General features: G+C 37.2%; 1 protein-coding gene across 1 annotated transcript in view; it reads left to right on the top strand.

Annotated features, from left to right (window-relative positions):
• IL1RAPL2 (interleukin 1 receptor accessory protein like 2) overlaps positions 1–15347 on the top strand; it is a gene marked incomplete at both ends in the record, with an annotated part of 1061106 nt that extends 1045759 nt beyond the window's left edge. The window contains 2 exons of the mRNA XM_081222617.1: positions 2692–2862; positions 14650–15347. Coding sequence (XP_081078743.1) covers positions 2692–2862; positions 14650–15347 — 869 coding nt within the window. The remainder of the gene's footprint in view (positions 1–2691; positions 2863–14649) is intronic.
• Positions 15348–15600: the final 253 nt, after the last annotated feature.

Genomic DNA, 15600 nt, shown 5'->3' with positions numbered 1-15600 from the left:
AGGAATGCTCATTAGCCTCACCTAGCAAAGTGGTGTTGCTGAATTGCCATTCAGTTTTAAAACAATTTTCAGGACTTGCTGTTAACCTTTATTTGCATCATATTGTTGATATTGCTCTACTCATCTTGCTCCTTTTAGTGAGCAACAGCTGTGGCTATTCATGAGGTTTTCTTGGCTGTCTACATAGAGCTGAAGTGCATTTTTAAAACTGTGGCATCTGCATCACTGCTTGCTCGCTAGCTGGCATCCTAGACCTTCTGGGACGTCTGACATGGTGGCTTGAGAGCTCTCTTCCTGCTCTGGCCAGCTACCATAAGCTCTTCACCTTTAGTTCACCTTAAAGGGATATGACTGAAACCAGAAGCAACCATTTTCCAAAGAATGATGTATTTCTAGAATGTTATGTACAATTTGTTATCCAGATGTGTTGGGTGTTAACACATGTCAAACAAAGACATCCATTTTCTTTCTCATAACTTGACTTGGGATATGCAAATATAGCAATATTTTTCTGGAAAAAAGTCTTTGTAGAATCACCTATATTAGAGTATAGGTGAAGCAAGTAAGGATAGGACCAGGAATATGTGAGATTAGACATGGTTGGAGGGCAAATAGTCATAGTCAGGACAAGCAATGTGGCAAGAGTCTAGAAGTTCTGGCCAGATGGGTGAAAGAGTCAGGTAGTCATTGCAGATGGCTAGCTCATAGTAGATGCTCAACAAATCACTGTTGAATGAATTAAAAAGTTGTTGCATTTCAGGATGTTTGTAAGGTAGAGTTATCAAAGTCAGAGGAAACTAGGGTCTAGTCTAACATTTTGGAGCTTGAGGCAGCAACACCATCCATCAAGAGCAATGAAGTACATTCTGCTCATAGAAATGGATCTGTTTGTCCTTTGGCCTATTTTATTCTTCCAGCTGTGTATCATCGGCAGCTCTCAGTCCCAGGTGAGTAATTATAGCTGGAGAAAGTCAAGGGCCTGCAGGTGCATCCTGAGCTTGATTGGAACAGGGGCAGAGGTGCTAAGATTACCAGGAGGTTCTTACATTAGCATTGCTTATGAACATTCTCACTTCCAAGAGGCATTTTATGCATAACAGCGGAATGTGCCCCATTTGTAAGCCAAGTGATCTCAACGATCAGGGCAGTCCTTCATGTGCATCTGATTCTAGGCAATCAAGTACCCAACCAAGGTTCACAGCAGTCTTTTCCAGCTAGAAGACAGGCTAAAGAGAAGCCTCCTGGCTTCAGGCACCATCTTAACATAAATAAGCAGAGTTCTGTTCATGTGGGGGTAGTGAAGCCTGGAATCTTACTAGACTTAGAACAATATAATCCTGCCTCAGTTATCACTAGATAGTCATGGGGTCCTGAGTACTCCTACCATAGGGTATTTATATCTCTTTATATGCCTATCACATATTCCTCTTTCAGCAGGTAGAACCAAATTTTAGTGGTATAGGGAAGTGAGTGACTGCTTCATACTGTAAATTAACTTTTGGTCAAGTTTTAGCTATATTCTAATCAAGTTTGTTTTAATGGAAAATATTTCTGTGTTTTAGAAACAAATCCTGAAATGTTTGCTGGTCTTTTAAAATTATTATTTGCAAGTAACTAAGTTTAATAAATACTAATAGTTCCATATGAGTCTAGGTTCACTACATTAACTTTTAAATTTTTTTCTATAAATAGGGGAATTTTGAAAACCACTATAACTTTTCCAATGTGTTCCTCCTAAAACCAGCGGGGACTAATACTTTGAGAAAAAACTGCATATATATATATATATATATATATATATATATATATATATATATATATATATATATATATATATATATATATATATATATATATATATATATAGTGAGAGAGACAGACAGACAGACAGACAGACAGACAATTTTCTCTTTGGGGAGACTGGCTCTGAGCCAATATAGCAAAGGAATAAAAAATACATTCTCAAAGCACAGTTAACCCTCTGACTAAATGTGTGAAGGGAAAACCTAATTTGGCAATATTGGAAGGATGTATATTCTGAAACAAAGGCTTCTTTTGGTAGCTTGTGTCAAATTAGTTGGCCATGGATTGAACAAGAATAACAGGCAATGCACTTGTATAAAACCCAGCTGCTGTCTCTAATATTTGGTAATGAACTGCATTTTGTATATGAGGATGACGACACTAACCAACTGGAAGTATGGCATGTGCTACAAGTAGTGTCTCCAGGAGTGAGGCTGGATTATTTCGATCTTCCACACTCTAGGGCCCAGCCCCTCTTGGATCTCTTACACATATTTGTGCAAACAAGGTATAGTCTGTGACCAAGTAACAGAGCCAAGCCAGCTGGCACAGAAAGAGTTCAAATCCATGAGTCTATTTAGTCCTGCATTCAAACACACTGAGCTGATCATTCACACCAAAAGTCACAAATAATAGTTCTCTTTTATTCTGTCGTGACTATATGTTGCCCACTGCATAACAGTTTCAGTTCATATCCTATGACTATAACTAAGTTATGTTGAAATGTACTAGACTTCTTATAGCATTGCATGTGTCTTATTTTTTCCGGTTATTAATGACAGTCACTAATTATAGTGCTTATTCCAGCCTGTTAATGATTATAGACATTTAGTACATAAAGAGAACCTAATGATACATACAACCCTTTTGTTTTTCTTTGTTTCTAAGACAACAAGGAATATGATGCCTATCTCTCTTACACAAAAGTGGACCAAGATACTTTGGAATGTGACAACCCTGAAGAAGAGCAGTTTGCTCTTGAAATACTGCCAGATGTGCTAGAAAAACACTATGGATATAAACTCTTCATCCCAGAAAGGGACCTAATTCCAAGTGGAAGTAAGTACTTTCAATTTTTGTATTTTAAAAGTTTGGCTTCACTTAAGTTATGTGGAGACTTCAAATGTCAGAGCCAAGTATTTAGATAGTTTTTCTTACAGGACATTTTATTAAATTCAAATTTTTCCCCAATACCTGTGTTCTGACTTTCTAGCATCCAAAATTTTTTAAAAGGCACTCTCATTTATATTTTAGGTATGGTTTTTAAATTGTGCTTTAATGGTATGCTTTATTACATTGCCTAGTGTTCTGAGAAAATGATGATGGTTAAAAAAATGTGTATAAGTCAGATATTTTTTGCATTTCAGATTTTTTGCATTTCAGATTTTCAATGCATTTCAGTTCCAAATCTGGTCTTCTGCCATTGTGCTTCTACTTATACCTACAATCATTTTCACTAATAACTCTGAATTTATGCTTTAATACTCATTTCCAGATTTGCAGCAGAAAATCCACTTAAAAATGAAAGTGAGGTCATGGCGTATGGCACCTTTACTGTGTATTTAAATTCTTTTTAAGAAGTTCTAGACTATGTAGGCTTGAGTGCTACTTTTAAATTAGGCTACATATTGAAAGCTATATTTGAGCTTACAGAATAAATTCAGGTTCAGGTAAAAATATATACTTTTTTCCTGTTTCTGTTCAGAGTACTGTACACAGTAAAGTGTGAGGTAAATACAGAAAAGATATGGTCCCTGCCCTCGAAGAGCTTGAAATGCCATTGAGGGAACATAAAAGTGCTGGAATTCATTTGCATGTCTATATTAATATCCTTGAGAGGGGGAGATTAAGCTGTGACCACAAATCAGAATATGGTAATTTATACACATGGGCTAACAAAATTTAAAAGCTTATATATTTAGTACTTCACATTATATAGAATATTTTCACATACATTATTTCATTTCATCTTTACAATAACCCTATGTGGAGAAAGAGCAGGTACTGTTATCTTCATCTTACAGGTGAGGAAATAAGGCCTAAAAGAACTCCAAGACCAGTCAGCTGGCAAATGGTAGAGATGGAATAAGAACCTATATCTGTTTGATTCTGGTTCTCACTCCTCTAGATCACGCTATTTATTCCTCAATAACCTTTATTCAGATTATCAGAAGTCCACCATGGTCACTAAACTGACAGGAAACAAATTGAAACAACTGAGTTTTTGTTGTTCATCTCTTTTTTCAGCGTGCATGTTTCTGTATATGTTTGGGTTTGCACATGAGTATGCACACTTACACATGCATAGAAAGAAACCAGACAATATTTTCTGGTACATTACTTTCTACAAATGTAATATTTCCCCAAATTTCTTCCCATGGTCCTCTCCTCTTTTCTTTCTGTAATTTCCTTTATTTTCATGCTTTAAATACCACTTCTACATTGATCGAGCCCCAAGGAACATGCAAATAACTCAGAGTCATTTTTTATTCTTTTGTATCTCTCTCCCAAATCCAGTGTCCATTGCATCTTTTCCACTACCACTTTCACCATTCTAGTATAGGCCCTAATCACCTCATTCCTGAATGTTGATTACTCTCTGCCTTCCCTATTTTTCTTCTTACGCATCTAGTCCCACTAATACGTATACCTCCTTGATCATGTCTCTCCCCTATTCAACAACCTTAAATTCTTCACCATTTCTTATAGGATAAAATCCATTAACCCTTAGCTAAACACTGCTAGAGTCTGGTGCAACACTTTTGTTCATGTTAGTCTTCTACACCTTTACAAATCCTATTTATACTCTCCATAACACTGCCTCTGTGAAAAGTCCATAATAATTTCTCTAGCCTTAGAGTATGTAGTGTATAATCACTTGTTTGACTATAAATTTTGTACTCCTTACTCCTGTGATATTTTGTATATTTTCTTTTTTAATGTAGTGTTCCAGCTATTTGTCTTATCTTCTCAGCAAAACTATAAGCTCCATGAGAGCAAGGACTGTCTCTCATTCATCTTCATACCCCTGTTATCATCTACCAAAATACCTGAACTCAGTAGATGCTTCATAGATGCCTGTTGGTTTTGTTTTAATAGTATCGGTTTAAGACAAGAGGAAATAATAAGGATGAAATAAGTAAAAATGTTAATTTTTGCATGACAGTATCTGAAAGGCATTTTTTTTTAACAAAGTGAATGTGAAATCTAAAAAAGGAGCTTTCTGCTGAAAGAAAAAAAATGTAATTAATAGGAATAGTTTCAGTCCTAATGTGTATACTACTTTTATTTTTTTCAGATATTAGAAAGAATATCTACAAGAGGTTGATCAATCATTAATGAAATATCAAAAATATCCCTTTACTATTTTTTGGTTTAATTCCTTAGATTCCTATGTATTTTTTGCATTTTTGCCAAGAGCATCTTGTTAACTATCAAAATTCTGCAACATTGATTTTTAGAGTGATAGTGTACTAAATTGTATTAAAGTAATATCATTACCAAAGTGGAATTTATACTCTATGTCAAGTCACCTTCAGTAGGATTCAATATGGATTCAATTTCTGCCTTATTGCATTACAAAATTGTTGGCACCACAATAGACAGTCTTTATCAACACCACTAAGTGACTTAAAAATGTCACCCTTCATGTCCGAACACATCAAATTTGATTATCTTTCTTCTGACCTGGAAAACAATGCTTCAACATTGTGCACATGAGAAAAGGAAATAGGGACAACATGGAACACAGGGGAGCCACTTTACCTGAGACTCAGTAGATGACACTTGCTTATTATATAAAGAAGCAGTTATTGTGCATGGATGAGAGTGAGACCCAGAGAGCATGAGAGCGAGAGAGATGCACCCCCAAACTGTGTTCTCTTAGTTCTCTCAGATAGTCTGTTTTGATGATGACAGGTCAATTGAATCAACCTGCTGTGTCAATTTAGCCAAAGAGGTGGTAGACTATTTTACACCTCATTGAGTCAGCTAGTTGATTGGCTAAATTGATTGAAATCGATTAGTTGTTTTGGTGTATCACAGACAGGTCTGAATGTCCTACTTGACCATGGGGTATGAGGCTTACACAAGCCATATTTCCTGGCACAAAACTACAAGATTTTAGTTGAGGACTGTAACACGCTACATAAGAGATAATAGAAGGTTGTCACCTCGTATACACTGGCATTTAAAGAACTCAACATAAGAATACCCAAGATGATGATGTTAGGGTGAAGAGAGATTTTTATAGTCCATAGAAGATCATTTTAGTTTTTTTGAGATTGTACAACAATTAGACTGAGGAGGAACTTGGATCCTGGGTACTCAGTGGTACACAGGAAGACTCCTTTTACAACTAAGCCATTTGGGACAACTATGCAGTTTTTAGATGCAACCACTGGAGGGTGTTTGATTTTAATCCTTCCTTCCTGAACGAGGAAATTCATGTTCTCTGAATTCCGATTTGCAAGTGTAACCTGCAGAGGTTCTTAAAAAGGCCCTTTGACCATTTTTCTTTTCCATCAACATTTCAGAGCTGGCTGAGCAGTCACCATGTCACGATTAACGAGTTTTTCCTTGGCATTTTTAGCACGCATTCAGGAAGTCGATGAAGTATATGAATAATATACTTGATTTACACATGAATGACAGAGTAGAACATTTTGGACTTGGTGTATGTGTGTTATTAAAGAAGCTTCTGTGGTCTGTAGTTGCAGCCATTGGTACAGATTTAACAGGTTATGCTATATAAATATAGACACATTCCTGCGGGGGCGGGGGGAAGTAGTTACAATATTGTAAGCTATGTTTGTCCCTCACATCTCATTTAAAACATGTTGACCCAAGACTGCTCCTTCCTCTAAAAACTAGCAATGAGGCCTTTGAGAATTGTAAAAGCAGACTTCATAATATCATTCTTGACCTACAACAATAATTTTCTATGAATCAAACTAATGAGGTCTATGACATAAACCCATTCATGTTTAATGCCTTCACTTTTGATGTATCTTTAGTTTCTTTTGTACAACTCTCGTGGTATTCCAACTCAACCTCATCAACACACAAATATTTCTAATGTATACAGTTTCAGAAGTACATGAATGGGTCTCCCCCACCCTTCTCCCTCCCCCGACACCAATGCACTCATGACCATGAGTTCACAGAAAGCTTCAATATAAAGATGTCACTTTCCAAGGTGAGGTATAGGTAACTGTACCCTTCTCGCATGCCCTACTAGAGAAGTGTACTTTGACCATCATGGAACAGCACAGGTGGGAAGATTTGACACAAACATTTTTCTTAAATGCTAAAACTAAAAGTCTTCAGATCTGGACATTTTTTTCCTGGCAGTGACCTACCTTTCCATTCTTGAGCCTGTGGCCAGGATCTTCCTTATGTTTTCTCAGGTTTGGTGCCTGAATGTGGCAAGAATTTCTACTTTCCAGTAAAAGTTTGGTCTGTCTCTTCCCAGGCTAGAAACATCTGTAGTAGAATAGCAAATGCAACTTTGTTGCCAACAGGCATCTGAATGTCAGGAGTGACAGGCAACCAAAAGAAAGCCAGAGAGAAAACACCCTACTCAAACTGCCTAGAGACACAAACTTGAGAAGTAGAGATTTTCTCACCCATGCAGCTGCTGGGTTTTGTGGTGTAAAGTACTCTACACAGAGCACATTGTGTTCATAGGGCCTAGTGGATCCTTTAGGAATGAACAGATGTGCTCTGAAGCTGACATGTGACCAACAGAACCCAGCTGTGCAGTTGAGATCCTGAGATTGGGGACATTTTTGGATGAGTACCATTTAGGCTTTTGAGCCCATCTTATCTCAGTGTTTCTGCAGAGATTTAAAAGCATAAAAATATAAAAGTTAATCAACTGGTCAGATGGAGAGAATAGTACTCCAAGACTAAAAGTAGAAACAACCCAATCCTACAGATTTGTTTGCCCTTAAGAGAAAGCAAGCAAGGTGCTTAAAAGTGCATGTGCAATACTGATTAACAATTATAAATTGAGCTAATTCTGGCTGAAGTTTTAGAAAAATCTATAGATGATTAAGTGCACATTAAAGAGAAAAAAATCTTTCAAAGTCTTTTAGCTCAGTTTCCTCTTTTAATCATAGGAAGACTATGGGGATCTCTGTGTGAGTTCTTCCTGCATTATTGCACCAGAGAAAGACACTAGTGAGCGAAAAGTATTATCGTGCGTATGGCTGATCAGCCATGTCTACTGAAATTATATTTATGAATTTGGCCTCAAATATCAAATTGTCTTTCCATTTGTTTTCATGCTCAAATTTCTATGAGTTTCTCTCACTTAAGAATCCTAGGACTCTTTCAGTAATTTAAGGGAAAAATTATAATGTCTGATTACATTCTTGCATTTGCTAGACCTTCCTCACTGTTCTAATCTTCAGTTCTTTAATGGCCATGTGATTGTGCTGACATTGAAATGACAAATGGCTAGAGAATACATCTGGTGTCACATGATCCCTAGTCACTTCTGAAGTGAGGCATGCAAAAAACATTTTTGTACATGGATCTGTAGCTACTCATTGCCAATAGTTCCTCTGATAGTTGGACATATTGGATACCATTCAAGGAAATTGTCCTTGGGGAGTAATAAATTCCTTTTCCAGGCAATCTGACGTCTGTGACCTAAAAAGTGTGAGGCAGGGGTGACATGCACAGTCATGGAAATTTAACACATTGTATACAATTTACTCACATGGAATAAAATTAGATATGCCCACCATACCCTTCATGTTAGAGTCAAGAGAGAGGGAACTGTATCCAGTATGCCCAGCAAAATACTGCAGTCAATGGACTGAGGTTTCTCATCAAAGTTTGAGGTAAAGGAAGAATCCATTGTGTAGAATTTCAATCAGGAAATCTACTTTTTGGATAGCACAAAGAACAGACACCTTAAAAAAAGAGTAGAAGACCAGGATAAAATTGTCTTAAGTACCAAAGGAACCACAGAAAAAGATTATATAAGGAGCAAGTTGTCTTGTTCCATATTTATCAAGATTGCACTGATTAGAATTAGTTATATCTACAAATTTTTAGGACATGAGTGTAAGGGGGAAAAGAGGAGGGGAAGGACATTTTGCAGACTCTCTTTGTTTGCTACTCTCCACATTTTCTTTTTTTTCGTATTCTCTGAATGTGTTCTATTACTTACCTCTATTCTCAGTGAAGAGGTAAAGAGGGAAGAGAAAGAATTTAGAGATGTGGACAACATTCCAGAGTAAATTCTGCCCACCGTCATGCTTCTCTGTCCATCCACTGGTGAAATGCTATAGCAAAAGTAAAGGATTCATTACCAGAAATACAGCCTCCAAAGTCAAAACTGTAAATAGATTGTGGTTCCCTGCACTCACAAGGACTCAACAAATCCATGTTAACTGTTGATCAACTTTTTAATCAGAATCAGTTAGAACACTTACACTAGTCAATAGAAAACAAAAATCCTGCAAAAAAATTTAGCCCAGTGAACTATGAATTATCAAGCCAAGGACTTGGAGGAGGGGCCAGGGAAGGTTTTTGTAGGGCAAGTAATATCACACACTGTTTAGAAACCCCCCTACTCCCCTCACACACACCTGGCTAAATAAAAAATTTTGTACCCTCAATCTCTGTGGCAGACAACACAGATTCTTACATCTGCCAGAGACAGAAGCAAGACCCAAAAGCTTCAGCAACGTTGGCCAAGACAAAGAGTGAGGTTGGCAACCTGTATCTCTTTCAATAAGTTAGTATTAAATATCATTATTTTAAATGCAGGTAGTATTTTCAGTAAGACTACATTATAAAGTACCTCACTGTATGCCTCTATTTATACCAGAGGTCTAATAATTTTTTACCAAATATTTAGTGCTGTGTAATACACTTTTTTTGATACATGTGAAACCTGTATTACTTTTGCTGGGTTTTCCTCACCGGTCATAGGAGTTGCTCAATCACTGTCAGAAATTGTCTTGATTTTAAGTATTGATATATTAACCCATAGGTTTAATAAATATCACCATTGATAGCTATCAATTAACTAATATTCACTAAAATTGGTGGGGTATTATCAGTTTTGATGCATCTTATCTCACCCTAATGATTTGTCTGTTTAACTGATGTTGGTTGTACGTAGCTGTGAATATAAGCCTACCAAGATTCTATTATTTGAACCTGGCAAAGTAATAAATTATGCTTTTGTTTACAAACTAAGTATTTGTCTTTTAATTTTTAATATTCTATCTGCCCTAATAATGATCCTGACATAAGTGGAAGTGTCAACACAAAGATAATTTATAAGTAGCTAATTGATTAGTTTGATAAATCAGATGGTTAGTAGGCAGTAGCAAGACCACATAGAAATTCATGAATGAGAATGCTTTCCCCTTGTCCTTCTGCCTACATCTGCAGTAGATTCAAAGCCTGACATTTAAGAGTACTGAGTTCTTTTGGGAAAGAATATACACCCCATTAGAAGCAATTTCTTGGGGCTGCCATTATATTCTTTCTGCTTCTATTTTGTCCTTTTATTTCTTCCTTCAGTTTACATTTTGCTTTGTTAATGTGTCCTGTTTTCAAGTCACTTTTGTAGACTGAATTCTATTTTTCTAAATACACTGGAATTTTGGTTTATACAATTGTCCATTTTTTTTGTTTTTTTTAACAAAATTGTGAAGATCACAAATAGGTTAAGTGTAATAGCTTTGTTTCATGGCTGATAATCTAGTGTGGTTTCATAGCCTTGTTTAGAGAAGCAGAATGCTGTCAGACAAAACCCTCTTTAGTTTTTTCTGTCATTGTAAGTTACTTCAAACCAAAAGCTGCAAAGAAATAATGACCTTTCATTTAAGGGATACTTTATATTTTTATGTAGAGAAAAAGAGTCTTTTAAGGGATTCCTGCTACTCCGTTGCTAAATTTGCCTGAACAAGTCAGGGCAAGATTTAGCGAGTATTCTTATGTGCTGTGGATTTAGGGATTTTTTTTTGAAAAACATTTCTTTATTATCTCTTCGTGGTAAGAAACCTTTTAAAACGGTTTCTGAAGTTTTCTAACATGTCTCCCACAAAACCACAGCCCTACCATGACAAACACCACTGCCTGTCATGGACTACACTAGCTATGGACCAGCAATGCCTTAACTTGATGCCTGTTTCTGCTTAGTTTATTTGGAACTTTTCCAAACCTAAACATCCTGATTGGTCTCTAATTCAGGGGTGGCAACCTTTCTCTGTAAAGGTCCAGAGAATAAATATTTTAGGCTTTGTAGGTTATATATGGTCTCTGTTGCATCATATTCTTTATTTCTTTTACAACCCTTTAAAAATGTTCTAAAAAATCATTCTTAGCTCACAGGCCATACAAAAACAGGACATGGTCCTAATGGATCAGGCTCCAATTCACAGTCATTGGATACAGACATGCAACCCCAGGGTAAGGGGAAAATTATTTTGGGCACTTGCTGTGTAGGAGCCAGCAATGACTGCCTGGCTAAAGATTAGCAAGTAAAACATATTAACTCTACCTGTTGGGTCCCTTGCTAATTTATTTATACTTTTCATGATGTCTAGGTCCTTGTTTTTTCCCAAAGATAAAGAGACAGAAAGAAAAGATTTAGGAAGGGAGGGAGAAAGGGGGCAAAGGGAGATAGGCAAAAGAGGAAGGGAGAGTAAAACAGGGGAAGGGAGAAAAAAGTGAGAAAGCAAAGAGGGAGGTGAAAGGACAAGAGAGACAGCACAGGAAAAGAAAAAAAAAATAAATGGAGAAAGAAAGAGGAGGAAAGGGGGTGAGAATAAGAAAAAAAAAACCCAGAAAAACAGAGAGAACAAGCCAGAATATGGAAGCTAGGGCACAGTCTCTCCTTCTTTTCCTGAGAGCCAGGCAGCTCTTAGCGGCACCTCCCCAGCTGCTTTCAAACATTGAGGTTGCTGCCCAGCCACTGATCACCATCCCAAGAAGTGAAATGTGGGCTTCACATCTGAAAACTTCCACTTGGTTTTTCACCAAGTGAAATGGAACACGAAATTCAGGGCCCAAGAAAATGGCTCATGTTTTCTTTGGGACACTTGGGCTGTGTCTACCCAGGGAAAATTTAGATGTACTGACTGACTGACTCCAGTGCATATGATTAATGTATATATAGGGCAAACCAGGATAATTCAGACCTTTTTTTCTTCCAGAGCAGGTTTTCAGCCGGAATTATCTGGATGGTTGCCTCAACTCTCCACTAGGCTTTGCCAGGATAAGCACAGCCAGTGTAGTATGCAGGAGACAGGGACCACTCCCTCTCTCCAAGGTTCCCTTCAACACCCACACCCTGTGCAGCTGAGTGTAGTGGGATCCGTCCTGACAGGCATTCCTTCTGGGGGCAAGTGAAAATTCTGTTTAATGAATCTCTAAGAAGCCCCCCAATCCCTAAATTTTGCATTCTGCTTAGCTGTCAAATGGCAAAGTGTAATAGACTGGTGAAGGGGGAGAACAATATTAATGCGGGAAAATGTTGTACCCTGTTCCCTTCCCCAATCGAGAAAGAGGATAATAAAGCCAAAGCCTATGACATCCCAGTCAAATTCATTAGTGTGTATGTGTATAGTTTCTCTTATGACTGAACACTTGAGTTGTAATTTTCTTGAAGTGGATAGAGATATGTATAGCTATACCTTTTGTTTTTAAAAGTATATTTTAAAAATAAACTACATCCCAACACATAGAAACAGTGTTGTTCATAGAGGTATAGCTTCTGTGACAAATGTGTTCCTGCCAAGGTTTGTACAGATCAACTTTTAAAAATTAAATGTAAAGCTACAATTAATGAGGGAAGAATGCTACTTGGAATTATTCCTCGGTAAATCATTTGGTAAGGAATTCTTCTGTAAAAATAACAATTAACTCATACATAACCTGATAAAACTGTGCTTTCATGGACTCTTGCACTTATACCATGTATAAGTTTGGGGTTTGGTTTTGTTTCATTTTGTTTGGAGGAAAGGTGAAAAGAATAATGGGAAAGATGCATGATAGTTTATTTTACTGTATCTTACAGATCCAACTTCTAATGATGAAGCTTCCCACATAACTTCTTTCTTTTTGGGAGCAGAAAGAAAGGAAGAAAATGAAGAGTCAGAGCTGTTGATACATTGGGATAATATTTTTCCACTCTATTGAAACTTTCTACCTTTCCTTCCATTCTGTTTCACCAGTTCTCTAAATGACAATTACAGAGTGATAACTTCCCCATTGCTACTTGTGTGATATTTTTGTTTGTTTTTTGTTTTCATTTTTATTTTTTGCAGATTTCAATGCTGATTTTTTTTCCTTGAAAACATGATCTCTAAAAGAAAATGCATACAATTTTTAATGGCTTCCCTCCCCACTTAGAAGTTGCCTTACTCCCTCAGATACAGTCTCTGTAACTACTGCATGAGAAAGTCCTGAAATGTATTAAGTAAAAACCAAAACAGCAGTAACAACAAATTGTTAAATGGGCAATTCTCTGTGTATCTCTCAAAAAGGTTTTTGTTTATCTGTAGGGTGTATAGAAAATTTGCTCTTTTTCACTTGTGAAAGTGTTCTTGCTGCCAAATGGTAGAAATAAAACCCTGGAAAAGAGAGATCATCTGTAAAATATGCATCTGTAAAATAAGTTTCTCTTTTCAAATGGCTTGTACTGGGCTGTTTGGTGGCCCTTCACTGTGTACTGGACATGACTCCTTGAAAGCAGTCTGTAACCTTGGGCAGATTTGCAGTGACAAATGTTGCTATGCTTCTGTAAGCACTGCTTCTGCTAGAGGGCACTGTACATTAGACAAGGCCTTGTGCTCTGCTTAGTAAAGACAGCTCTCTGTTGCAGCACCTGTGTCCAAGTCTCCATTTGTTAACACATGTGTGTGTTTCCCTTTTTGGCGGATAAGACTTTGGGAAGCACGGTTGCAAAAGGATTATTCCATGGGATAAACAAATCTAGAGTTCGTTGAGTGTTTTTCTACTAGGAAAAGGACATAACTTATTCACCTCACTTTCAGAATTGTTCCACAAAGTAGAGCAAAGACTTCTCAGTTGATAGACTCCTCTCCCTTTACTGTTCATTCCACACCATCCCCCACCTCCGGCTCCACCCCTCACTCCTCCTCTGAACAAAGAGCAGCTGGTTCAAATTAAACTCATGGGCACGCACACACCACTTCCCTATCTCCGGGTTTGAAGGGCAAAATGGAGAACGTAAGGTTGCAAAAAACAGAAGGTATTCTGAGAAACAAGCTAGGATTGTAGAAGAGATTTTCCACCATCTCTATCACATTATCTTTGAAGTATTTATATATTTATATATACATATAAATAATAATATATATATATAATATATATAATATATATATATATTATATATACATAGTCCCCCTACTTTTTTAGTAGTTGGAAACGGGGGGGGGGAAAGCAAACCAAACCCATAAATACAGTGACCTTCATTAAAAGGTTCCATTTCTCTTTTCATCAACCCGCTGATTGCTTGTTCACTTAGAGTACTAGCCTGGAAGCCTGCCTTGAATTAAATGATTAAGTAAATAAAAATAACTGAACTACACCTAAGCTCTGAAGAAGTCAGAGTTTATATAGCTAACAGAACACTGTAAGTAATGATGAGGGGAAAGAAAAGTATTAGAAGTCTTTTTTAATTTTTTTTATTTTTAAGGCAACAAGCTTTCTGAGTGTGCAATACAAGAAAAGAAAATGTGATGTACCTTAGTGAAAGACTGGATCTTTGCTATACTAGGGTGCAAACCTAATGCTTTAAAGACTGGAAATGTCTTTGTTTTACTCTTTCTCTCTTTCTGTGATTTGTAGCCTACACTGAAGATCTCACAAGATGTGTTGAGCAAAGCAGAAGACTTATTATCGTGCTAACTCCAGACTATATTCTCAGACGAGGATGGAGTGTTTTCGAATTGGAAAGCAGACTCCATAACATGCTAGTCAGTGGAGAAATCAAAGTGATTTTGATTGAATGTACAGAATTAAAGGGGAAGGTGAATTGCCAGGAAGTGGAATCACTAAAGCGCAGCATCAAACTTCTGTCCTTGATCAAGTGGAAGGGACCCAAGAGCAGCAAATTAAATTCTAAGTTTTGGAAGCACTTAGTATATGAAATGCCCATCAGGAAAAAAGAAATGCTTTCTCGGTGTCATGTTCTGGACTCTGCAGAACAAGGACTTTTTGGAGAACTCCAGCCTATACCATCTATTGCGATGACCAGTACCTCGGCCTCTCTGGTGTCATCTCAAGCTGATCTCCCAGATTTCCACCATTCAGATTCGATGCAAATGAGGCACTGTTGCAGAGGTTATAAACACGAGATGCCAACCACCACCTTGCCAGTACCTTCCTTAGGCAACCACCACACTTATTGTAACCTGCCTCTGACACTACTCAATGGACAGCTACCCCTTAATAATGCCCTGAAAGATACCCAGGAATTTCATAGGAACAGTTCCCTGCTACCTTTATCATCCAAAGAGCTTAGCTTCACCAGTGATATTTGGTAGCGGAAAATCTGAAGTCCTCTGAACATCTATGTGAGCATAAAAAATTTCTGCTACACCAAGCAAAAAGTACACCTAATAACATTGAGGTGCTGAACAGGTGTTCAAAGAAAAAGGCACAGAAATCACTTTTGTATCTAATTTTTTTGTTTACATTTCCAGAGTAGTGGGGGGATAGAAGGACCTGCTTTTGTAGTATAGTACGTTGTTCCAATGTACAGTTTTGATTTCTTCCTTAAAAGAAAACAATATTAAA

This window comes from Mesoplodon bidens (genome assembly GCF_964165515.1).
Source record: "Mesoplodon bidens genome assembly, chromosome: X".
NCBI classification, from domain to species: domain Eukaryota; kingdom Metazoa; phylum Chordata; class Mammalia; order Artiodactyla; family Ziphiidae; genus Mesoplodon; species Mesoplodon bidens.
Note: the sequence above shows the minus strand (reverse complement) of the source record. Positions and strands in the feature narration are given on the sequence as shown.